General features: G+C 43.3%; 2 protein-coding genes and 1 long non-coding RNA gene across 3 annotated transcripts in view; 1 reads left to right on the top strand and 2 right to left on the bottom strand.

Moving 5' to 3' along the window:
* The window catches only part of LOC130167068 (unconventional myosin-XV-like), a 35,707-nt gene extending 34,735 nt beyond the window's left edge, over positions 1-972 (bottom strand). Inside the window, exons 1-2 of the mRNA XM_056373037.1 lie at positions 724-972; positions 386-468 (exon numbers count right to left, since the gene is read on the bottom strand). Of these exons, the coding sequence (XP_056229012.1) occupies positions 386-468; positions 724-849 (209 nt within the window). The 5' untranslated portion in view covers positions 850-972. The remainder of the gene's footprint in view (positions 1-385; positions 469-723) is intronic.
* Positions 973-2,043: 1,071 nt separating this feature from the next.
* Positions 2,044-12,423, bottom strand: LOC130163485 (unconventional myosin-XV-like). Its single transcript, XM_056367726.1, has 8 exons — positions 12,352-12,423; positions 9,429-9,566; positions 6,744-9,311; positions 3,628-5,847; positions 3,369-3,488; positions 2,928-3,245; positions 2,482-2,679; positions 2,044-2,289 (listed from the first exon to the last, which is right to left on the bottom strand). Exons 3-8 carry the CDS (start codon positions 9,255-9,257, stop codon positions 2,044-2,046), a joined length of 5,616 nt encoding a protein of 1,871 aa, XP_056223701.1. The 5' UTR covers positions 9,258-9,311; positions 9,429-9,566; positions 12,352-12,423.
* A 1,607-nt stretch (positions 12,424-14,030) lies between these two features.
* LOC130166627 (uncharacterized) lies at positions 14,031-22,142 on the top strand. Its single transcript, XR_008827178.1, has 3 exons — positions 14,031-14,305; positions 16,937-17,014; positions 21,746-22,142. It is a non-coding gene; the product is annotated as an uncharacterized LOC130166627 (long non-coding RNA).
* Positions 22,143-24,731: the final 2,589 nt, after the last annotated feature.

The raw sequence follows: 24,731 nt of genomic DNA, 5'->3' as shown, positions 1-24,731 counted from the left end.
AAAATTAATTACCCTTCAGTGACATTCAAGAGCTTCCTCTGTGAAAGCTGGTAAAATTATGATGTTGATGATAATGATGTCAAAATCAAACATCAGAGGAAGTTTTTACGTCAAGAAGTGTTTCCGGAATCATTTCTTTCAAACCTTTGTTGTTGAAGTAACACAAATAACTAATGAAGGGAGTTTCCTAAGGATCTGAAGTGATGATCATTCAAAGATTATCAAAGCCTGGAGGCACACTGGGACACACACTGTAAATTGTTGCTTGCAAAAACTGAATGGATCTGCAGTGAAATGACCTTTGCTGCTCTACGCTGAGCTCTGTGAGACAGTGACATGAGTGAACGGGCTGTGAGACTGTTTGTTAATACTGCACTGTGCTTACGGCAGCTGTGTCATGTCCTCCATTCCCTCCGCCCAGCGCTTCACCCGGTGGCTTGTTGTGGTCATGCTTAAGATATGGAAGATCTGGACACACACACACACACACAATGGTATGCAGTTAGTCCTACACAGTCCTGAAACATTGTCAAAGCTTGAGGGACATTGTCCTTGCTTGATGCAGAGCTGATGTGAAATATGCAGACATTTTAATATTGAATGTTTTTTGTGGGCCATCCAGCCTCAGTGCAGTGGGCTTTATAGTTATTGCTTGAATAATTGCATTCATTCCCATCCCAGTTTATCAGCTGTCATAAGAAATCATTAAAAACTTTTAGCTACCTTGTCATACCAGCTTTGACCAGGTGCTCTCTCTCTGTCAGGAGTCCAGTCTGGGTCCTGAGGCTGTCCGTCCCCAAATCGAGCTGTGGGTGGATATCCTTCTAACATCCCATCTTCTCTGTACATGGACCACTTTGACAGATTCTGGACTGTTCCATGTGGTAAAACCCTCTCAGCTGCCCAAACATCCTCCCCTCCCTCCCCTCCTCCTCGGGCATTTCTGGCCCAGTGGCCTGAGCGCGGCCCGTAGGGAGGAACCACAGCGTAGCGATTATCCTCGCCCTCTAGGCCCGTTGGCACCCTGTATGAGGCGTAGCGAAGCTGCTGGTTTTGGATGGCATTAGACAGGCTGGGGTTGTGGAACCGACGTGTGAGAAGAGAGCCATCCGGCAGTCTGTGGAGCGAGCAGTGGTTCTCTTCAGCAACAAACGTGTAACACAGAGTTCAGCAACACTGAGAAAAATATGACTTTGAAATTGTTTTTGTGGAAAAATGTCTTTTTGATATAGTTGGCAATTCATGTGGCTTTTCTACAAAAATTGTGTTTCCACTACAGGAACTTTCCCAGGGGACCAAGAACCTTTTGAGGAGGTCAGAGACTAAACCTGCGTTTCGACTGGAGGAATCAGGAACTAAATTTAGCTCCAGGCTGATAGTTCAAGATGTAAAAGAGGTACCTGCTCCAAGCTAAATACTTTATATGTGTTCAGGGAATTTAGGTGGGGTTTTCAAGGCTGATGGTCGCTGACTGGTCAAAGACATCCTGGTGTACCGCTTCCTTCACAAAACAAGGAAGTGCTCTGGAGGATGCTGGACATTTATTGATGTTTAAAAACAAAGTCAACCTTTGTTGTTGCCTTTAGAGAGTAGTGATGCGAGAACAAGTGAAATAAAACTTTATTTCCGGATAGTTTCACAGCAGTTATGTTTTAAAGGCAGAGAAACATAACCATCAAACCCTCAGAGGATCGTCTACTTTGGAGACAGACACTGGAGTTTACTGTTTCCATTATCTCCTCTGCATGTCTCCTTTTCATTCATTAATTTATTATTATCTAATTCAAACATCAGAGTCACATAACAGTAAACAACAGGACAATTCTGTGTCATTGTCCCCTTGTGGGTGAAAATTGCATCTCAAACGTTTTTTAATGCGTCATTAGTTTCTGAGTTTAGTTCTCCTTTAGTTCGTCAAAATATTTCACTCTCCATTGTTAAAAGGTTAATGCCTACCTTGCAATTCACAGGTAATTCCGTGCAACACCTGGACAAGCCTATGAAGTCATTCTCTGTCCTAGTTTCCATTAATAGCGTAGTTCCCTACCTGTAACTGACACCACGGAGTTCCTCATTCTGCAGCACAGAGGCGAGGTTGGGAGCGGTGGGTTTTGGTGTCCCTGACAGTACTGAGTTTTCTGACAGGTGAAAGAGACCTTTAGAACGAAGCGCCTGGTTCTGCCTCAGAGCGGCTGTAAGGTTGGGAGTGGAGGGCTTCTGGCCAGGGATAACCAAGGAACCATCAGGGAGCTGGTATGATGCGTTACGAAGGTTCTTATTCAGAAGAGCCTGCGGATTATTCAAGGTTATTATCACTAAATTAGGCAGATCATTGTCATTTAACTGTATGATTCAAAAGTAACGGCTAAGATGTTTCAAACAAACGTGCACTGGGTTAGTAAAAAAAAAAAAAAAAGACAGAAAGACAATAAAACACACAGGTACTGCAGCAAAGTTAAAATAAGATTAACAGGCACACACTGTAGACAGGTCAGGGGAAACCGGTTTCCGTGGGTCGATGATGATTGTTCCATCAGGCAGGGTGTACGACACACCCTTTAGATAGGGGTTCTGCAGGGCGACTGCCAGGTTGGGGCTCTTTGGTTTCCTCGGGTCCACTATAATAGTTCCATCTGGGAGGGTGTAGGAAGCTCCTTTCAAGGCTGGGTTGTTGAGAGCCTAAATATTAGAGAGGCTGTTTCAGTTAAGGTAAGCCTGAGAGGTTAAAGAAATACAATTTGAATTAAAGCAGCAGCTTAGTATGTTTGATAACCAATTATTATTAGTAAAATACAAAGAGCTACATCAGTTTGTGGAAACTATTTCAAATCCCGTACACACAAGTATTACTATATGGATCAGGAGGGAAAAAACAGTAATACATCAACACGCGGAAAGCCACTCAAAAGTCTGTATCCATAGCTAACCTTAGCCAGGTTTGGTGATATGGGTGTATTGGGATCTTGAATCCCTTCCGGTAATGTGAGGGAGGTGTTCAGCAGGGAAGAGTTTTGAAGGGCGCTCTGCAGGTTTGGAGAGACAGGTTTCCGTGGATCAATGATGATAGTGCCATCTGGCAGGGTGTACGAAGCACTCTTCAGGTAAGGGTTCTGAAGTGCTGCTGACAGGTTCGGGGACTTCTGTTTCTTGGGGTCAATCACAATCGTGCCATCGGGGAGAGAGTAGGAGGCTTCACGCAGCGCTGGGTTGTTCAGAGCCGAAGCCAGGCTTGGGGAAATTTGTTGCTGTATGAGCAGAGACAGCACAGACTTACTTTGACTAATGAAATATGCTAGGCAGAGGGAAGACAGTACATTACAACAAAAGGTGAATTCAATTAGAGTTAAGGATCAAGAGTCGTGGGTTACTTGCTGTCGAGGGTCTATAATGGTGCCATCAGGGAGAGTATATGAAGCAGTCCTGAGATCCCGGTTCTGAATAGCTCTAGAAAGGCTAGGAGACATGGGCTTCTGGGGGACTCGAGGGTCCTGTGTGGGTGGAGGGGGGGTGATATAGAGAAAAAACTGAAACTGTAATAATTCATGCAGTTTGTTATTGTTGTACTGTACGTAGACAAACACACACCTCAGGTTTCCTAGTTATTTTTAGATGTTCCTTCATACCTACCCTGATAACTGATCCATCAGGCAAGGTGTATGATGCTCCACGAACTTGTTGGTTCTGCAAGGCATGGCCGAGCAAAGGGGAGGAGCGTGGATCTGCATATGGTGACACAAAGGTTCCGTCTGGCAGCCGGTACGATGCCTGCATCACCTGTGGATTCTGCAGCGCTCGTCCTAACATTGGTGAAGAGGGTGGTGCGGGGCCGTATGGAGAACGTCTGAGTTGCACAGGTGTCTGATAAGATGCTTGGCGGAGGTTTGGGTTCTGTTGTAATGCACTGTGGAGCTGAGGTCCAGCTGGTGCATAAGGGTTACGGCGTTGCATCATTGGTGATCTTAAAGATGAAACACCTTGCAAATCAGATCGGTTCTGCAGGGCGTCATGGAGCAGTGGTGCTGGGCCAGGCTCGGAGATATAATCGTATGGGGTAACAACAGTCGGTCCGTATGGTGAACGGAGCTGTGGAGTCTGATAAGAAGCCACACCTCTTAGTGCCTGACCGTGTCTCATGGCTCCAGAGAGCATTGGGGAAGAAGGTACAGATGGAGCATATGGGGACTGAGGCCTATGAAGGGGAGACACATAGGATGCTTCCCTCACTGCCTGATTCTGCAGAGCTCCAGACAGCATCGGGGAAGAAGGAGGCATAGGCTCCTCATAAGCTGACAGTGGTGTTTGTAAAGGAGAAACATAGGATGCATCTCGTATAGCTTGATTCTGCAGAGCCCCAGACAGCATGGGAGATGAAGGGGCCATAGGCTGCTCATAGGGAGACATTGGTCTCTGCAGTGGGGGGACATAAGACGCATCCCGAATGGCCGGGTTTTGCATTGCGCCAGAAAGACCATATGGTTCTACATATTCAGTGGCCATCTCACTCATGCCTACCACCTGGGCTGCCCCTGGGCCAAGGGGTGAAGAGAAAGAGGCCTGACGAATAGCCTGGTTCTGCAAAGCACCAGATAACATGGGAGAAGGGGGCACAACAAACTGCTCAGCATTGGGATCAGCATAGGGGCCGGACACATATGCTTCTGGTGCATATGTGGGTGGACGGGTAGCTCGAGGGGGCAGGAGGGGGGAGGACTGACGAAAGAGTCGAGGAGAGAGGCGCGGGGATGCAGGACATGGCATGTGTTTCAGGGAGGGTTGTGGAGAAGCAGGAGGCATCCTTCTCATTGAATGTTGAGCCATGAGGGGACGTCCTCGAGCGATGGGGCGAGGAGGAAATCGGCCAGATTCTCTCCTCCCCAGGGGAGCACGGTGAACCATGTGAGGGGAATGGAAAGGGGAAGGGAGGGATGAGTCCACTGTGAGAACAGAAGACGCATTGCTTCTTATAGAGGCAGCACGGAATGGACGCACATTCTGGGTGGGAGGGGGCACTGGACGCCCTCTGAGACCCATAGGGGAGGGTCTGACAGCACCTAAAGGAACATTTCCCCCCATCCTGGGCCTGGCCAAGGGCGTGGGGTCCCTGAGCAGCCGAGTAGAGCGACGAGAGAGGGTAGGGGATGATGGGGCAGGACGGGGCCCTGCAGGGGATGAACTGCGATGAGATGGAGAGGGAGACGGTCTTCTACTGAGCTGTGGAGACAGAGGGGGAGATGCATGACTGGGGGAGAAGGAAGGTGAGGGCGGTCCACGCATCCGTCTCCCTCCAAACGGGCTGCGAGCAGGAATTGGTGACGATGGGGGACTTCGCCTCCTCATGGAAGCACGGGGTGAGGAAGGTGGAGAACGTTGCCTCATTGATGCTCGTGGTGAGGGTGGAGGACTTCGCCGCATCATAGAAGCACGGGGGGAAGGAGGGGCTGAGGGTCCTCGGGCCAGAGGAGACGGTGATCTCTGAGGTTGCATTCTACGATGGGCGAAAGGGGACGCCATGGGGGAAGAGGGAGGTGAGATCTGTCTCGACATAACAGAGGGGGGTCTTTGGGCGCTAATGAACCCATTTCTCATGGATGGTTGTGGGGAGGGGCTTCGTCTCTGAGGAAGCATAGAAGAAGATACTGGGGATGCCATGGCAGAGCGATGATGTTGCATTTGTGGGGAGGGCATCATGACAGAGCGGCGGGATGGAGTTGGAGAGGGTTGGAGACGGCGTGCAGCAAGCGGGGACATACCTGCTTGTTTAATAATCATGGCAGTTGGAGTAGGGATTGACGGCAGGCCATAACCCTGTTGCTGTGACATCATCATTGGATCTGTCATCATCTGCTGCTGGAAAAACATAACAAAATGAAAGACGTTAAGGAAGCACTACATCTGGAGAAAATTGGGTAGCACTAGATTTAAGGCTGTAATTCATGGTATTCCAATAAGAAAACTATGAAACCACCTTATGGAGAATAATAATACAATAAAATACTACCTATTAAGGACACATTTTACTCTTGTTATTGTGAATGTAACATCAATCTTAAGTGTGGAAAAATGCAAAAAGTATATAATCAGTGAAAACTGCTACTCCCCAACCCCCTGGCAAGCAGTTGGATCCCGCTGGATGGCGGGAGAGTTGTGTCAAAAATAAAGTGGTGGGTGTCCACTGGAATTAAGGATTTAGACTACTGCTGTGTTTCTCTAACCATTTACTGCAAGCAATGTAATAATACATCAATTTTTATAGATAAGTGGTTTGGGAAAATAGCAAGTTTAACATTACCTGCCTGCTGATGGCAAGAATTTAACAGTTAATAGCTGGAGATATCTGTTGTTTCAACACTTCTAATCTGGAAGAATATCCACTGATAAACTGTTGACTAGCCACAAATAAACTTACTTAATTATGTCATGGAGATGTCTTTTTTTTTTTTATTCACTCCAGTTCTAATATCACTCATTATGTTACATTATATTTTTTGAGTTCACTACTTAAAAGCTGAAGATGTAGTGGAACATTTTCTTAGTTGTCAGAGATGCTGTGGGTCTCCCTCTAGGGTTGCATTATTTAAAAAGCAGTGGGGGTGTACTCTCAGAGCACAGTGGGGATGTCTTCCACATTTATATGTTAATCATACTGTATGTTAACCCCACATTACAATAGGAGACAGGTTGAAATTTTACCCTCTAACACTAAAGAGCATACACAATCAATGACAAAACAGAGATAGAATTACCTGTGGTGAAATCATTTGTGGGGACATCATTTGTTGCTGTGGTAGCATCATTTGCTGTGACATCATCTGCTCTTGTGGTGACAACATTTGTTGTGACATCATCTGTTGCTGTGGTAACATCATCTGCTGCTGTGGTGACATCATCTGTGATGGCATCATTTGGGGGGGCATACCCTGTTCTTGTTGTAACATCATCTGCTGCTGTGATGACATCATCTGTGATGGCATCATTTGGGGGGGCACACCCTGTTCTTGTTGCATCATCATCTGTTGCTGTGGTGACATCATCTGTGGGGCCATCATCATTTGTTCTTGAGGAGAAAACATCATTTGTTGTTGTGGTGGCATTGCCATTTGTGCCTGTAATGACATCATGTCACCAGGTTGACCTGGTGCAAGAGGAATCTGGTTTTCATACTGGATTTCTGACATGTCTTCAAATTCTGGATCAGGTGGCAAAGTAGGCGGAGGGGGCAGGGGGACATCCAGACGCTCTTTCCCAAATAGGCGTACTTGAGGTCTAGGAACTCTGAATGTCATCTCCCCTCTCTGAAGTCCACCGGTACCATCCCCATACTGATCCAACTGACCTGCATACTGGTCCCCATACAGGCCCTGTACCTGATCCATCCCCTGCCCTCCGAAGCCAAAGACCTGCTGACCTCCTGGTGGGAATCCAATGGCCTGCTGGGAGCTGTAGTCTTGGTAAAGCATGCCAGCATCGCTATAGCTAAGTTGATAGTCTGGTGGAAATCCCCCTTGCATTCCCATAGTTGCTGCATAAGGGGTCTCATAATAACCTCCCTGTCCGTTGTCATAGTAATCCCCTTGTCCATCACTGTAGTAAACTCCTTGACCGTTTTCATCATAATAACCCTGAGCCTGAGGGTCAAGGAATCCATCTACCGCTCCTTCATACATATGGTCCTCACCATTTTGTGCATAATAGTCTAGACCCTCGTCACCATACATTGCCACTGCCTGTTGTTGCTGGTAACCATAGTAATCAGCTTCCTGGTCGTTATAGTAGCCTTGGGCAGAGGAATACGGGTCATAGTAGTCCCCCGTGCTCTCATCGTAAAGACCACCTTCATAATATTCTGCATTTGGATCATAGAGTCCTTCTTCCTCATAGTAACCCAGGTCTTGATAGTCTGCTCCCCCTGTTCCATTGTCATAGTAACCAAACTGACCCTGGCTTCCATATGCTGCATCTCCGTAACCACCATAACCATCTTCATGATCTCCATAACCTTTCTGGCGGATTGAATGTCGGTGGTCAAATCCATAAGCCTCCTCCCCATGCTCATAGCCATCGTTACGGTAACCACGGAGGTGACCTCTGGAGCTGGCTTGTCGGCTGTGTGCTCTACGTCCCCCCCAGCCATGGTGTCCGGAATTCCCTCGCATTTTACTTGTCAGGAAGCGTTTGGTCAGCCAGTTAGTTACCGCTGCAACCTTACCCAGCAACATACTTCTGTTCTTGAAGTCCTCAGTGGGCCCGTCACCATCCTTTTTTCGAAATAAGCCTTTGAAGAAGCCCCCTTTCTTCTCAATTGATTGTCTCCCTCCCCCTAGACGAAGCAGCATATAGGTTGGCTTCTTACCACCATTTGCTGCCGCTTGCTCTCTGGCCTCTTTCTCCTTTTTCTTCTTTTTGCTGATCTTGAACCTCATCATGAATCGAGAGGTGTTCTTCAGAATGGACTTCCGGCGTTTCTTCTTAGCAAGTCGGTTCTTTCTCTTCCCCAACCTCAGGAACAAACGCGATGTACTTTTCAGCTTCTTCCTGCTGTTCCTGCGTCGTTTGAAACCAGAAAACTTCATGAACATCCTGGACATGTTCTTCAGACCTTTCCTTGGGATTTCCCTTACTGGAGGTGGTGGAGCTTCCTCTTTCTTTTTGCCTTTCTTTTTCTTTGCATCAGCATCCGATTTCCCTCCTTTATGGTGGCGGTCATCTTTAGATTTCTTTTTGGATTTGCCGTAATCCTCCTCATCCTCGTCATACTCATCTTCTTCCTCTTCATCCTCTTCCTCCTCTTCCTCTGACTCTTCGCCACGTCTAGACTTCCCCCCTTTCTTTCCCTTCACCCCTTTGCCTCCTCGCCCCTTCCCTCTCCTGTCATCTTCTGAGTATTCCTCCTCCTCATCCAGTTCTTCACTTAACTCTTCATCCTCTTCCTCATCACTGAGGAGCTCCTCCTCTTCCTCCTCTTCCTCCACTTTCTTACCTTTTCCTTTGTCTTTTCCTTTCTTTCCATCATCTTTACCCTTAGAGGGCTCCTCTTTTCCCTTCTTCCCCCCTTTCTTATCATCTTTTCCACCTTTCTTATCATCCTTCCCCCCTTTCTTATCATCCTTTCCACCTTTCTTATCATCCTTACTGGTTTTCTTGTCATCTTTTCCTCCCTTTTTGTCATCTTTCCCTTTCTTTTCCTCCTCTTTCTTTTTCTCTGGTACAGGTTTTCCACCCTTCTTCGCGTCCTTCTTGGGGTCTTTCTTGCTGGGCATTTTGACAAGTGGCTAAGAGCACACCATGCCCTTTCTTCAGGCAATGCTGTAAACCTTCAAACACACAAACACACAAATGTTACTTACACTTGGAAGGCAGAGTATTTTTCTAAGTTTAACACAAAAAAAATATAATGTGATATGTTAAGAAAATATGATCAGAAGTCTGACCTTTAAAAGATTCCTTGGTTTAGATATGTCGGGTTGACTCTGTGCCGGCACTATATGCAGGTTCGCTATCTGTGTGAGGACAGGTCCACCTGGCCAAAGCAGTTCTACTCTGTTCAGATCTGGTCCCCATGAAGGCTCCTGTCCAGACATACATAGCTAAATATCAGCCGTCTTTTTCTCTAAACACACACACACACACACACACACACACTAACAAAATCAGTTAGTTAAATAAACTGTGATTTTGATATTATTGCCCCGTTCAGGAACTGAGCAACACTGTATTTTCCGAATATCTTAGCACCACAAACTGTCTTATACACATCAGTTATAGCCACTACTCTCACTCTCGTCAACTCTAACCCTGATGTCTCATACCCCTAATCATTTCTCTACCAAGCCCTACCCAGAGATCTCTTAAACCTGTTCAGATATTTTTAAACCCTACCCACAGATCTCAAACACCTTTCCAAACCGTACTCTGGAGGTCTATCTTTCTATTTGTGCACAATAGCCAGAACTCTCCAATCTGAGAAGGTTCTGACTCCTAAATGGAGATATACAACTGCTATCTAGACATTGCTAACGTCTACCTAGAGATGTCAAAAGGCACTGAGAGGTGTAAGGTCAAATGTTCAAACTGTCAGAACTATAAACACATTCTTTAACTCTAATTCTGAATGTATGTGTTGCATCAACTGTATGAAGTTTAACCTCACTGCGAATTATTACAAAAGAGATTTTAACTGTGTTGGTTTTACTAATTTCCACACAGTATGATCACTGCGGCATTTGCTTTCTGTAAAACTGGATACACACAACAACACAAAATCACAAATCCAGTTCAAGCTCTATCCCCTCTATGGTCCAATCTTTAGTTAATGAGAGACTCCTGAGGCAGTGCCAACACACTCATTCATCAAGACAGTTATCCATGATAGTCACCTCCACATTCACAGACAAACAGTTCAAAAGAGCGAGTGTGGTGGTCGGTAGGATCTCTGTGGTCTTCAAATATGTTGTGTCCTTGCTGGAGGTCTCTTCTTTAGCAGTTTTTTAAAAAAAAAAAGCAAAACAAAAAAAAAACTCCAAGACAAAGTCTGTAGGTCACACTCAGCTTCCTCTTCTGACCTACTCCGTCTTCTGTTGCTCACAACAACACATTCCCTCACTCAACACAGCACTCTGTTCACACTGCCCTCCTCAGAGTGTGTGATGGATAGATAGTGTGTGTGTGTGTGTGTGTGTGTGTGTGTGTGAGGGTGAAAGAAAGAAAGGGGCAGATGGGCTGCTGGTTTGTGTGTACGAGTGTGTGCGTTCTCATGTGCATATATGTGTGTATGTGTATGTGTATATGTGCATTTGAGGAGTTCCTTGTGGCAGGTTGTAGAAGGAGTCTTAATTTGTCATCTGGCTCTACAGGTGAAACTTGAGAGCTCTGGGCAGCTGAGGGGGCGGGGCATAAATAATACAAAAGGTCCAGAGAGAAAGAGAGAGAGGGAGAGAGAGAGACAGGATGCAGGAGATAAGCCTGATTAGCAGTTAGACGCAATCAAATCCAAAAAAACAGGCCAATAATTAACAACTTCAAATATCTGTATCAGTTGTGTATTGTATGTATGGTTGTGCATGAGAGAAGTCACGTAGATGCTATCTAATCTTAAATCTGCTCCTTCTCTTTTTCCAGAGTAACATATACTGTCAGCTCTGTGTGTATGTGTGTGTGTGAGTTAAGATGAGTGACGCATCTTTCTAAGAAATATTATATCAAAACAGTATCTATGTGAGCAATGCAGGCAGCCACCAACCCACTTCCACATACGTAACAGCAGGAGAAGAAGCAGAGGCAGGAGGAACACCCACTTGTTCGATAGATGACGTCTTCCCTCTAGGTATCAATAACAGAGGAATGACTCAAGAACACACACACACACACACACACACACACGCAGCCAGTGAAGGATCAGTAACACGGCTGTGATTATTAGTGCCATCAACCAAATTATTCCTCTTCCTGAGGGAAGGGGTCAGATTGCCAGATCTGTCTTGTTTCAGAGTATAGGTGTTGGGTTGCCAGATCCTGATCTTTTGGTCTTGGTGTGTAAGTCTATCTGATCATTACCAAACAGCAAAGAGAACATGTGCATGTGTGTGCATGTGTGCACGGCGTGCCCAGGCAGAGTTATGTCTTTGAGTGGGTGCACGTGTGCATTAAAAAGACGGAGTGCGTGATGAAAGAGTATTTCTTCCCGGATTTCCCACGGTTTGTCTCTAACCGTACATCTTCCTTTGAAGCAGAATGAAAAGACCCTATCAAACGTGAAAAGCTCTGAGTTGCAGCCAGTCGCTGCTGGCAGGTGGTCCTCCATCTTTTGATAGAATTTGTAGAGAAGAGACAACATAGAGAAACTGGGATACATGCCCAGGAGAGAAAAGCAGACTTATGACAGAGATGGACTTGATGAGGCTCATCAAAAGCATTCAGGTCCTGAGGAAGAGCAGTAAACCTTTGTCACTTCACTTCTCACACGCACGCGCGCTCACACACACACACACACACACACACACACACACACACACACACACACACACACTCTCAATAATCTGCTGCTATCTAGTGGAGCAGTATTACACCTGCAGCGCTCCTAATAGTTTGGAGTTGGTTCATCAGGTAGGTGTACAGGCCTGCAGCAACTATAAGGTTTGCGCAACACATAGCAATTGCCTAACCATTGCTTTTCATGATTTTGTACAGTCTTGTGGCAAAGAGATGCATCATAAGCCAGTCAAATTCAAGGAACATTTACCTTGCAGGAGAAAAGAAAACTAACCAGTCTGCAGGACGGGTAGTCTCTAGTAGAGCTTGTGTGTGGGCATAAGGGGAGGGAAGGAGGGTGGATGCATCACCTAAAACACTACCTACCTCTTCACACCCAACCTCTACAGTCATTCAAGTCACTGGAGCACCGTAGGCAAGTCTCCCCATCCTCTTCCTAAAATAAAAGACAAGGAAAAAGACAAAATGAAAAACTATCCCCAACTGATGCAAATCCCGTTTACGTTTTCGTAATCATAACTACACACAGCTTCCCACCTCGGCTGCTCCTCTGGCGGGGTTCGGAGCAGCAGGGGTCGGTCAGTAGGGAGGAAAAGTGTGCCACCGGGAACGGAGGATGAATATTTAACGACCGCTATTCTTCGGAGAGCGGCCGGGGGCTTGAGTTCCACGCGCTCCGGTGTGAACTGATGAGCACCGCGGGTGGGCAGTGTCGGTCATACACGGTGATACACACTGCTGTATGTCCTGGTGAATAAACAAGGTGGGTACACTTAAGGAAGGCTAAATTAAATGTCATAGCCTATCTTAATTCATTAGCTAAAGAGCAGAGGGTAGTTAAAGTTGAAAAATCCCCTCCACTTCTGTCCGGGGGGTTTTGTCATTGGCTGCTGGATATTAAACATTTCCTCTCTTCTGGACTGAACACGGTGGGAAAGTGTGTCACGAGATGGCTCAAGGGGTAACTTGAGCATAACAGATGAAGGTGAGAGTTGCAAACAAGAACATGTACCATTAACGTCTCCACATGAGCAATCCTTCTGCCGCCCACCAGATGGACCCGGCTGACAACAAACAAACTGCGCAGAGCCACAAACTGCTGCATCTCCACTGGATTCACTCCATAACCCAGACGACCTTGCCGTCTCCCCCCACATGACCGGCTGGCCGCCCGAATCTAAACAGGTCCTGGCTTTGATACTGGACCTGGACCTACTGTTGAGAGACACGAAGCAAGACCTCGCTGTTTTTTTTTGTTTTTTTAACAAGGCTTTGGCTACGTTGGAGCTATTTTTAGCACTGCTCCTGAAAGAGTGACTTACATAGACTTCAACCAATAGGCAAATTTGCATTTTTTTTTTTTTGGGGGGGGGTGGGGGGGGTTTAATATACTGTTGTCAGTCTGCAGCTGGCACCTTAACACTGCACAGACAGTCTTGGTCCTTGCAGCCAGCTTAAATGCTTTCTAACCACAATCAGAGCACTGCTTTCATTGTTTGCCCACTAACAGCAATGCAATGAGTTCAAATGGTTCTTAAACAGTTGTCTAAAAACACAACTAATGTGCAGTTAAATTATGCAAAACGTTTAGTCCCATCTGTCTTTTGGTCACAATATGACTTATGTCATTGGTTCCTAACCTGCGGGCCAAGACCTCCATAAGGGATCACAATGGGAAACTGGGGGGGGGGCATCCAGGGCATCTGCAGGTCTTGAAAAATCTTAAAAAGCACTGAAATTTCTCAAAAATGACTTATATAATGTCTTTGCATGTCATTTTGGCAAAACCAAACCGACTCTCCTGATGTTATGTAAAATTCATACTTGGACCTTAAATAAATAGGGTTAGGGATTTTTTAATTGGTTAATCCTTCCATTTATTCATCTATTTTCTGCTGCTTATTTAGGTCCAGGTCATGTTCAAAGTTCCCCTCCAGACACGTTTTAAAATATGTAAAATACTAAAATATCTAGCTATGATTAATTATTTTGTTTAACATTTTTTTAACACATAAAAAACGAATAAGGGCTGGACCATAAATGTATTATAAGACCAAACTTAACCATTATAATACATCCATGGGCTGGACACATATGCTCACTTCCTCATTGAACATTTCTGTATCAGGCCTCAAGCCCCGCCCACCACCGCTGCTCGCGCCAGGTTGACCGAGAGACGCCAGCGACAGAGCAACTCTTACCAAAATGGTTAGCATCTTAGGAAACATCGGAGAGACTCAGCCACACATGTCTGAGCCTCAGTCAGACCCAGACACAGATGAGGAGTTTGTTGTGCACCGAAATCGGCTACTAGCAGACGGTAAGCGTAGTTAGCATTTTTTATTTGTTTATGTTTGTTAGCTTTTTAGTTTGAAACTCGCAGTTGGCTAGCTGAGGCAGCGGCAGTGGTTATGCTAATGCAAACTCTCGCCAGTGCTGCCAACCGTTTTCAATAGAAAGTATGTAAAGCCTGCTTGAAACGGCGCTAAATGTTGTTGAATGAAATAATACGTCAATTGGCATATTCATGGCGTCATAGCTTGTATTTGCATTGTGCCCTGTAAGTCGGTCCCAGCTCTTCATGTCTGCTTCGCTCCTACGCTCTGTGCTCACAGACGCTGTAGCACTATTTTCATACAGCCGAATTTCAAATAAAGCTGTTCTCATTTACATTCTGTCTTGTTTCTGTCAGTCAAAAACGGAACAAGCATGAAATAGTGGCTGAAACAGGGCATGTTAACCAGCACTCACCTCCAAGCCATTTCCAAGCTGCTGCTCTGCACTGTGAAAATCCAGATTTTATAACCACAACATCGTCTGACAAATTCACCAAACGCACAAGTTAAAGACAAAGACTGTTCTGTGACTTCAGCTACATTTACTTGTAAAATTATCACTCAGAGAGCAAGTTATAGGCAACAGGATACCTTTGATTTGATGTTTTTTTTTCTCTGGCATGGTGCATCGCCTGCACATGCGCAGCTCATTCATGTCTGTGTTAGCCGTCACGCGGACTGAACGAGCTGGACCGCCTCTCTGCATCTCGCTGAACAGAGAAGACAGGTGCCTCTAGTTCACTGCACTATACTGGCCACTTGCTAGAAAGTAGCTATAAGGTTTGCTAAATTTGTTGTAAGGAGTTTTTTGAAAACAAAGGTCTGAAAAGTCACTAAATCTAGCGAGAAAGTCACACTGACTATATATATAAAGTTGTGCCTTAAGTTTGTGATGTGTGAAACCCTGGCTGTCTGAATCCGTTTTTTGAGACCGTCATTTGTTCACTGCAGTTGCAAGGTGGAAATATATAGAGTTAGACTCATATAGAGTTAACTGCTTATTTTTTATATATTTTTTTCATATCTTCATTGAAGGAGGTCATTAATGGTTAATTAATTATGTCATTAGGGTTCTCATAGAAAATATTATTAATTATTATAAATAGCTGGAAAAGAGTGACTAAAATTAGATATAAATGTTAATATGTCTAGACCATATAATCCCTACTGGTTTTCATTAATATCTTTCATACTGTGGTCGGTATGGCAGTGAAACAAGTATCAAGTTGCGTTCTATGTGGAGTTAAAAAAGGTCTTAAAAAGTTTAAATTGAACCCCTCGGGAAACCATGTTATCAGGATAGCAAAGCAGGGAAAAGTTTCCGCTCCGGAAAGTTGTGCTAATTTCTTATGACTTTCCTCTAATATATGATTTTTTTCTTATGAATTACTGGATAATTTAACAGGACTCTAAAATTATTCAAATGCAAATTAACCAAGCAAAAAGGTTTGATGGATGATGGTAGAAGGTACCTCTTTTTCTCTCTCTCTTTCTCTGAGGTTCTGTTGTGATTTCATAGAGCTACAGGGTAGCAACAGCTTTGGGCATCAGTGCTATTTTATTCTCTCTGGAAGCAAACTCTTACCTGAATTATTTGGATTTTTGACGGCAATGTTGCAATCATGAGTTGCTGCTAGAAATTGTGGTTTGCTTAGGGCCCTGAAACAGTAAATATCTGTAATGTTTGGCATGTTGCAGGGCCTCTGTCCAGTAGCAGACTTTGTGAATCATTCAAGGAAAGTAATGGCTTCGTCCTGCAGGTACAGGCTGCTTTATTGAATAACACACAGTAAACAGCAAAACCATGTTTCAGGAAGGTGGTGATGTTTCTGCAGGAAAAAAGTTTGCAACAGTTGTCAAGGTAGAGCTGCATTGTTATTTGAGAGAAGAAATATCAGAGAAGAGAAATGTCAGAGATAATTGGAACGAAGAGCTAAAACGTAAGTAGCCTAAACTTCATAACTGACAGATGAAAAACAATAATGCAAATACAGGTGAGGGGAGGACAGAAAAAGCAGCCCCAGCTTACTGCCTCTGAATATGAAATGGATGCAGTCGTGAGCTTTTCCCACTACTGGGCTCTGCCAGTCAGACAGCAGGCGAGATCAGTGAGTGGATCACCAACATTAGTTTTTCTCCTGAAGGAGTCAGCTGGGTCTGGAGTTGGAACAGCTGCTCCGAGGCACCCGGTCTCTGCAGCAGGTCAGAGGGTGGCTGTAGAAAGCTCCCAGTGGGACAGGGAAACATGTGCATGTGTGTTTTTGTCTGTTCGTGTAAGACAGCAAGAAAGAGATAGATAGATAGATAGATAGATAGATAGATAGATTCAAAGACAGAAAATCAGCACGGTATATCCATCCACATCCACTTAATTTAGGCTCCACTCTGACAGGCTAGACAGTAGAGGATAGCGAGGCTGCGGGAGTAGTGAGGGCCCTGCTGTGTGTCCATCAGTTTCAAATAATCCCTGCTGCTGCTGAAGTGTCCTTGAGTCACATGTTGAACCCCTTCCTGTTCAGAGACACACCTGATTGCTGTTGCAGTCCAAACTACAGTGACTCTCTTCCTGTCACTCACAAAAGTGCTTCCTTTGTGCATATGTCTTTTATCCACAGACCAGACTTTGTCAACAGAAAGGTTGGACCTAACCTGCAGAATCCACAGAAACCACATCCACTCCATGATGGATATTAGTAAGTGTGTGTATGTGTGTATGTGTGTGCGTGCGCGCGTTTGTGTGTGTGTGTGAGGGGCGTAAGGGTTAGTTGACAATGACAGATAGTCTTAAAGATGATAAGAAGCTGCAGTTATGGAAAGATAGAATGTCAGAGGAATATATGGCAGCAGATTGTATTTATGGACTCACATAATGAATTACAGGAGCCTTACAAGACAGAAATGTTAAATCTTTGTATCAGGGGAAGTCGCACAAAGCCTCAAAGTGCTGGAAAGACCAACACAGGACATTAATCCAAATATAAACAGTAGACAGCAAAAACAGTACAGCTTTTATTATATGCTTGACTTAATGAAAAAAGAAACCTTTTTGCTCCTCATTCAACCATGGAAAGATATTTTTATCCTCCTCTATGCTACAGTAGTCTAGGAAGATGCAGTTGTACCATACATTTAGTTAATAACATATAAGTCATGTGCAGTACAATACATATGGAGCACTGCACTAGCATGTATGAAACATAAAGTGCATGTTTCTCTTCTTGCACATACAAAACATACAAGTCCTGTTGTATGTCTTGATGTCTGGTTTGGATTTCAGGAGATAGTGTATGGAAGGCATGTTGCAAAAAACATACTTAGCAGCCCTATACAGAACATATACACGTGGTAATTAGAATATACAGTATATGTAAATATGAAGTCATAATCACGTTAGACAAAAGTGACAAACATCTAAGCGAGAGCCGGTACGAGTCACCACAAATAATTCAATTAGAGATTATAATTGGAATCCATAAGAGGTTTGTGCCAATGCACTTAAATGGAGAAACGATAAGTGATATTGCAAGTATTAAGATGCATGCCATATAACCACAACATCCCTGGTCCGATTCCTGCTGTTATTGCTGATGTTTATTTCATCTCATATCCATCTCTCTCCAACTGTTTTTCCTGCCTGTGTCTCCACTCTACTTTAAATCACCAAATTATCATACACTAAGAAAAATAAGAGATGAGCACTGGCAGTCTAAAGCATAACGATATATATATATATTTAAATAATCTATGCAAACTTCACAGTGCCTTTAATCCACACCAGTAGTTTATTAAATTTTTTTAGGCTCCAGAGAATAAATGAGATTATGAGTCATTTTGTCTTGACATTGAGCGTCAGGAACCTGCAGTATATTCAGAGAAGGGGAGGGAATACTTACAGAAGGAAGTCGAATTTGGCTTTCTTCGTTACTGAATGGCAACCTCCCATCCCTGGATGCAGAAGCTCAACACAGTCTGGATGAAGGCGGTTAAACGGTTTTGACCACAGCAAAACACGTATTGGAAATAAATAACTGATAATCATTCAAGCAAATTGGATTATAGTACACAGACAGAAATGCAAGTAATGCAAAGTGGCAATGTTTGTATTCTCTCCAGGTTTCAGTAATGAGCCTTCATTTATAAAAATTCACTGGTGTTTACCCACATTCAAGACATCCATTAGACTAGGAGTATTTCTTTAAATGGCTGTTAAACATAAAGATACAGCTTAAAGAAATTTAACTTCACCTCCCTCTGGGTGTTTTGAAAGCACAACAGTCTGAGGATTTTGCTTAGTTCAGCTTCAGATCCACTCTGCTCTTGAGTATACGAGAGCAAAGGGGCAACAGGGATGAAATTATCATCACGTTGTTTTCTGCACACTCTGTGATTATTTGATCACCGGGAACATAGACTCTATTTAAAAGATTGGGAACCACTTGGTTCTGAGATCATGCGTTCATGTTGTGGTAGTGCTGTGGAATAGAGATAACACCTGTTTTGGCACTCAGAAACACAGAAATGGAATTCATATGAAAGCTGATGCATCTCATAAGCCTGTTAGATGAAGCCAAATTACAATTTCAGATCTTTTTATATAGAGGAAAGTGGGCAGTCCACCCATAGTTGATATTTTCTTATTTAGACACAAAACAGAGAGAGACGCGGCAGAGGGGACACCTGTGGCCTCACACTTGGCAGACTTGGTGATTTGACTAATTGTACTGCAATTTCAGATATTAATTCATATTATACATAATATGTGGAGGATGTACAGCTGTAATTCATCAAATTATTCTCTCCCACTCTCTGCATACTGATACTTTTGTGAGCTGGCAAGTTCCACAAATTCATATTCAGAAGGGCAACAGACCTCCAGTAACCTCACACCCTTTATTGTCTTCAAAGACACTGAATAATATTTTTTGTTTTAAATAGAATGTTTAAAATAAACTTGGCATTTCAATAGCCTTAGCGGGTGGTGAATTTTAATGTCAAATTGAACATTTGGATGAGTTTGGATTATTTTGTATTTAACCTTAACAGCCTGCAGTAAAACAGGAAGGATATAACACTATCCTCCAGTGCTTTTTATAAGCTCCCACTTCACTGTGTAGAAGCTGCAAATACCACATGTAACCCAAACAGTTATGGATGGAAAAATACCTCAAACAAAAATGAATCCTTTGCCAGAACTTGTTTTATGGTGTCATGCATGTTGTATTAAATTAAATAATTTATTAGCCAAGAGATGCTGTAGTCCATAGGCAGTCTATGACAACTAAAGGTTAATAAAGATTGAGAATCAATCCCCAGGGGGAAGTGGAGGATAGGGCTGGAGAGACAGACGTCTGGGCTACTTAGCTTATCCTTCTGTCACTGTGACCTGGACCTGGATGGATGAATGAAAATCAATATACCAGTACATTATTAGACTATACTACATTACTCTTTCTATTGTTTCCATGTGCTCTGATACTTTTCAGAGCCTCAAAATTTGGGATATCAGTGTAATAACTCTGGAGACCCTGAAGCAGAATCAGCAGGTAGGAGTAGTAAGAGAAAAGAACACTTGACTAGTCAAAAGGCAGGATATAGGTCGGAAATAAGTAGGCAGTCAGCGGAGGCAAACAAAACCAGAAGGGATCAGGCAGGCTGCCAAAAGTCCAAAAACTAGCTGGGTTCAAAGTCACTAAAACAGGCAGGCAGAGAGATACAGGAAGGCTGCAATAGGCAAACTGAAAAATGACTAGAATTACTAAGCATATCATATCTATATCTATATAAATCTGTGTGGGGTCCAAAGGTCTCAGACCACAATGGGAAATAAATTTACTGTGGGGCTGAAGGGGTAATGAGGTTCAGGGCAGAAGAGGAATGGCAGTGTCTAAAATTACAGCAGAGATGCAGTGCATGCTTACACTAAACTACATTACTCTCTCCATTGTTGGCATAGTTTCCGTTCTCTTTGCTACCATTAACATATACATTTTGTAGCCTCATATCACTATAATAACTCTGGATTAAGTCCCAGAAGCAGAATCAGCAGGTAGGAGTAATAACGAAAAGAAGACTTTGCTAGTCAAAAGGCTGGATATAGGTCAGAAACAGGCAGTCAGCAGAAGCAAACAAGACCGGGAGAGATCAGGCAGGCAGCCAAAAGTCGAAAAACTAGCTGGGGTCACAGTCTCTAAAGCCGGCGGGCAGGTAAGAAGCAGGAAATAAGGCTGCAATAGAACTTTTTCATGGCAGACATTTTAAATTGTCATAGCAGGAAAGGCACGTGTGAAAGAAATTTCATTAACGAAGGTTCAGTTCAATCAAGTGTCGGACAGTTACCAGGGCGCTGGAACTAGCTCATCTAACTGGAATGCAGGAATTTTTAACACTGAAAAGCCAAAATATCTGCTGTGAAAAAGGTCTGTACATGATCAGGAAATGACTAGAATTACTGGGCAGGTACACCTAGTGTGGGGCTGATGGGGCAACGAGGTTCAGGTGTGCTGACGGATAGAGGCTCAAGAAATTTTTTCAGGGATAGGCAAATCATAGCAAAAGTCTTGTCTGTTTGCAGTAGCCATATCTGGAAAACATGCTGAGGGAAACGTGGATGGAAGAGGACTGGCAGGGTCTAGAGTGACAGCAGAGGGGTTTTGTTTCCATCTTAATAACTGTACAAGACAAACAACAGCACAGGGTACAGGAAAAAAGGGACCAAAAAAAAAACTACAAACAAGCTAGTACAAATAATATAACTAGCACTGAAACGGAAATAAATAAAAATATTACAAAAGGAATCAATTTACAAAATTATACACATACAAATACAAATCGTCCGACAGTCTTCCCTGCGATGTTTCTTACAAGGTGGGATGCCTTGAAAGTGTAAATGGTTTTAGAGATTCTACAGACACATTTATATAAACTCTGAAGTGAAGGTTATGTTTTTCCAAAAGAGATTCATTTTATTGAATTATGAATTTGGTAAGAGCAAATGTAAGTAAACACTATGGGTCTTTTTCATCCAAGACTCCAAAGCGGGTAAAGAAAAGCACAGGTGTAAATAACGAAATAAATAACGGCTGAATACCATTTAGCTGCCGAAGTCTCAGGGTCTTGGTTTTGTGCATGCTGCCTCACGGTCACACTGTCATGGCTTACTGGGGCATTGGAATATAACGGAGCCATTGTTTTTCTTACCGCTTTCCTGCTCAGTCATAATGTCTGCTGTGAAAAAGGCCTATTGATAAACAGCTTCTGTAATGACAATCACATAATATTTATATAAATCTGTTGCAGGTTAGCACAACTGAAACCTGTTGCACACACACTGTTTGGTGGTTTTCCTGTTGTTCAAGTGTGTCTTTGTATTTCTTGGTTCACCATTGTTTCATATTCATTCGTTATATATTCTTTTCTATTTACAGAAACAATACTTTAAAAGGAGAACCATGGGCCAGTGATGCACTCGATACCCACCACCCCCACATCCCACTCTCTCTCTCTCTCTCTCTCGCTCTCTCTCTCTCTCTCTCTCTCTCTCTCTCTCTATGGGGAAGGTATGGGTCTCTCTCAGCTCTCTGCTGGCCTTCAGGTCTCAGTTGGCCACTCATGATGGTCAGTCCACCTACGCCTCTGAGTGTTGTTGCCAGAGGCAGAAATGCGAAGGCAACAATAATCATAATCAGGATACAGAGGAGAGGGAGCCACCAACGGTATTTCTTTAGCAAATTTTACATACCCCCCCACACTTACACACATACACACACCAGCCCCTGAATTTGACACATGATTGATTAGAATAAACATTTTGCAAAAGCTGTTTTCACTTTCTGTGTCTCTCTTGCTTCACCTCTGTGGGAAGAGTAAATGATTAGGTGTTGCTGGGAGCAGCTGGAGAAAGTCAGAGATAGAGTCAAGACACAGCTGGAGTGAGTTCACCTCATTTAGGCATTACATGTTCACTTATTCACTCATCATTCACACACAAACATTTCTGCGTACGTGCTGTTTAACATGTGAATTCAAGCAAACTAACTACTTAATTGCTGCTTATATTCTTTGTGTGCGTATATCAGGATGTTTAACAGGAGAGTTTACCAGCAGTGAGAGCAGGAATCCTGTGACAAGATGTGCTATGGACACACTGTAAACCACTCATTTTATATATGATATGTACTTACACTCCAAACCATTTTCTAACAAATAGGCTAAATGTGGGGTTGACAACTGTCCCAGGTCTCTCCAATTTGGGGGAATGCCCACTCTAAACCTGGCACTTCAGAGAATGGATTTAAGAAATGTGCTGAAAGGACACTTACTAGGATTATTGACCCTCACAGCAATAAAGGGCTCCACACATTTTACGAAATAAAGTATAAGGCATAAAATTCTCAATATGCATTTTTAAATATCTACAAATCTCCCTGTAAGAGATTCAACAAGGACCTCTGCTTCTATGTATTCTCTGCAAACACAGACATGTTTTAATATAAACAGTATCTTTAGTTGTCATTTTCCACTGTTCATAACCATAACCAGTGAAATCCCCACACTGACATTATTGTCAAAGATATTGGAGCCATAATGAGACTAACAATGTGACGGTCTATAACAGCCTGTTTGTGCTGTTCTCATGGGTGTGGTGTAACCATGATAATGTTGGCCATTGGGCATCGAAGTACAAAGTGTCACAGAAGATTACACAGCAGGTGGAAAATGCGCGGCTTTCCATGAGAAACAAATAGTCCCACTGCGACCATGTTAATGTGGCCTTCACTCATCACATTGACCAGACCATATGTACCAAGAAAATGCTGCAGCGTCACCTTTCAAAGATGTGTGTGTGTGTGTGTTTGTGTGTGACTTGCATAATGTAGCCACCGAGCTCTCTCCCTCAGTGCTCCTTCAGGAGATGCAGCAGATGGACAATATCCTCGCAGAGATGGAGTTTCCCATTCAGGAGAAAAATATCCCAAAAAACCAGACTGCATGACATTATGAAATGACCAGACAGGGACACTTAGGCTAAAACATACAAGTACACAAACAGATGCACACCAGCACATTCAGTATGGGGGCCCACTTGAGTGAGTCAATCATTTAACTGCTTAACTAAGAAATTAATTTACAAATAAAAAACTATTCGATAAAAGAATTAAGCAACATCATTGGCTAAAACAATCTAACAAAAGATATGTGAAGAAAGAATTTCATGGTTGCACAATGATTTGATAAAGATAAATAATGTTTTTTGCACAGTTATGAAATTGATAATTTTATGAATATGACCACTTGTGTTAAATGGACTTGCACTTATATAGCGCTTTTCTGGTCTTATTGACCACTCAAAGTGCTTTACAATACTCGCAGCATTCACCCATTCACACATCAGGGACAAAGTGGGGTTCAGTATCTTGCCCAAGGACACTTCAACACGCGGACTGGAAGAGCCGGGGATTGAACCACTGGCCTTCTAATTAGTAGACGACCCGCTCTACCTCCTGAGCCACAGCCGCCCAGCAGAGCTTCAGTCATGTTCAACGATGACCTGATTTTCATGAAGAATGTTAGAAAGATTAAATCACCACATTGTAGCGTTATAGTATATTTTTCATTTATTTTATTATCAGTTTTAAATATCAGATTAATTATCTCTTTATTAAGCTTTAGCCTGAATATATTCTCAATTGGATGATAAACTTGAATGTGCATATGTTGAAGAATGGTATTTACATCATGCTGTAAACACAACTGCAGATCATTTCTCCCACTTAACCGCCCAATCACACCCCATCCCAATCACCTCAACCTGAAATTATCATTCAATCATTAGTTGTGCAGTTTTAATTGATTCCTGACAGGAAATTGCTTATTGATTTCTCAATTTATCACTTGACCAGTTACTGTGTCGACTGACTGATCAGTTATTTGTCAATTGGTCAATTGATTATTAAGTGGCATATACCCCAGAGTGCATGAGTGTCCGATGGGCGTAACATAAGAATTTTTTTTTTTTTTTTTAATGATTTGTTGATGAATGGAAATGTTTAGGAGAAGCATTTCAAATTTAACTGATTACACAATCCAACCCTCTTCAATTGCCTTGAGTTCAATCAGACTTAATTCTCAATTCTTTCTTCTTTGCTCTTTCAATAATTGCTCCCTCTAAGACTTTCAAAATTCAGGAGGCTAGTCTCTCTGGTTCCCATCACCCAAACAAATAAGCCCACAACCTTTTCTTGTCCCCGTAGGAGCCAATAACTGATCATTGTTCTCTTTATTAACCCAATATGCTGAGGCCAGCATCCAACTACAACATTCCCCACCACCACAAGGATAAAGACTCGATCAGCAGTGGGTGGATGGCCAAGCTGGGAGCTTTTGTTATTGTCTGATAATATGATTCATCCC

This window comes from Seriola aureovittata, chromosome 3 (assembly GCF_021018895.1).
Source record: "Seriola aureovittata isolate HTS-2021-v1 ecotype China chromosome 3, ASM2101889v1, whole genome shotgun sequence".
NCBI classification, from domain to species: domain Eukaryota; kingdom Metazoa; phylum Chordata; class Actinopteri; order Carangiformes; family Carangidae; genus Seriola; species Seriola aureovittata.
Note: the sequence above shows the minus strand (reverse complement) of the source record. Positions and strands in the feature narration are given on the sequence as shown.

What these genes read in the sequence shown, in the direction of transcription:
- LOC130163485 (XM_056367726.1), bottom strand. Translation starts at nt 9,257, where the DNA reads ATGCCCAGCAAGAAAGACCCCAAGAAGGACGCGAAGAAGGGTGGAAAA. An exon ending in CACAAATGATTTCACCACAG is followed by an intron (nt 5,848 to 6,743) that starts GTAATTCTATCT and finishes ATGTTTTTCCAG; the next exon opens with CAGCAGATGATGACAGATCC. An exon ending in TATCACCAAACCTGGCTAAG is followed by an intron (nt 2,680 to 2,927) that starts GTTAGCTATGGA and finishes TCTAATATTTAG; the next exon opens with GCTCTCAACAACCCAGCCTT.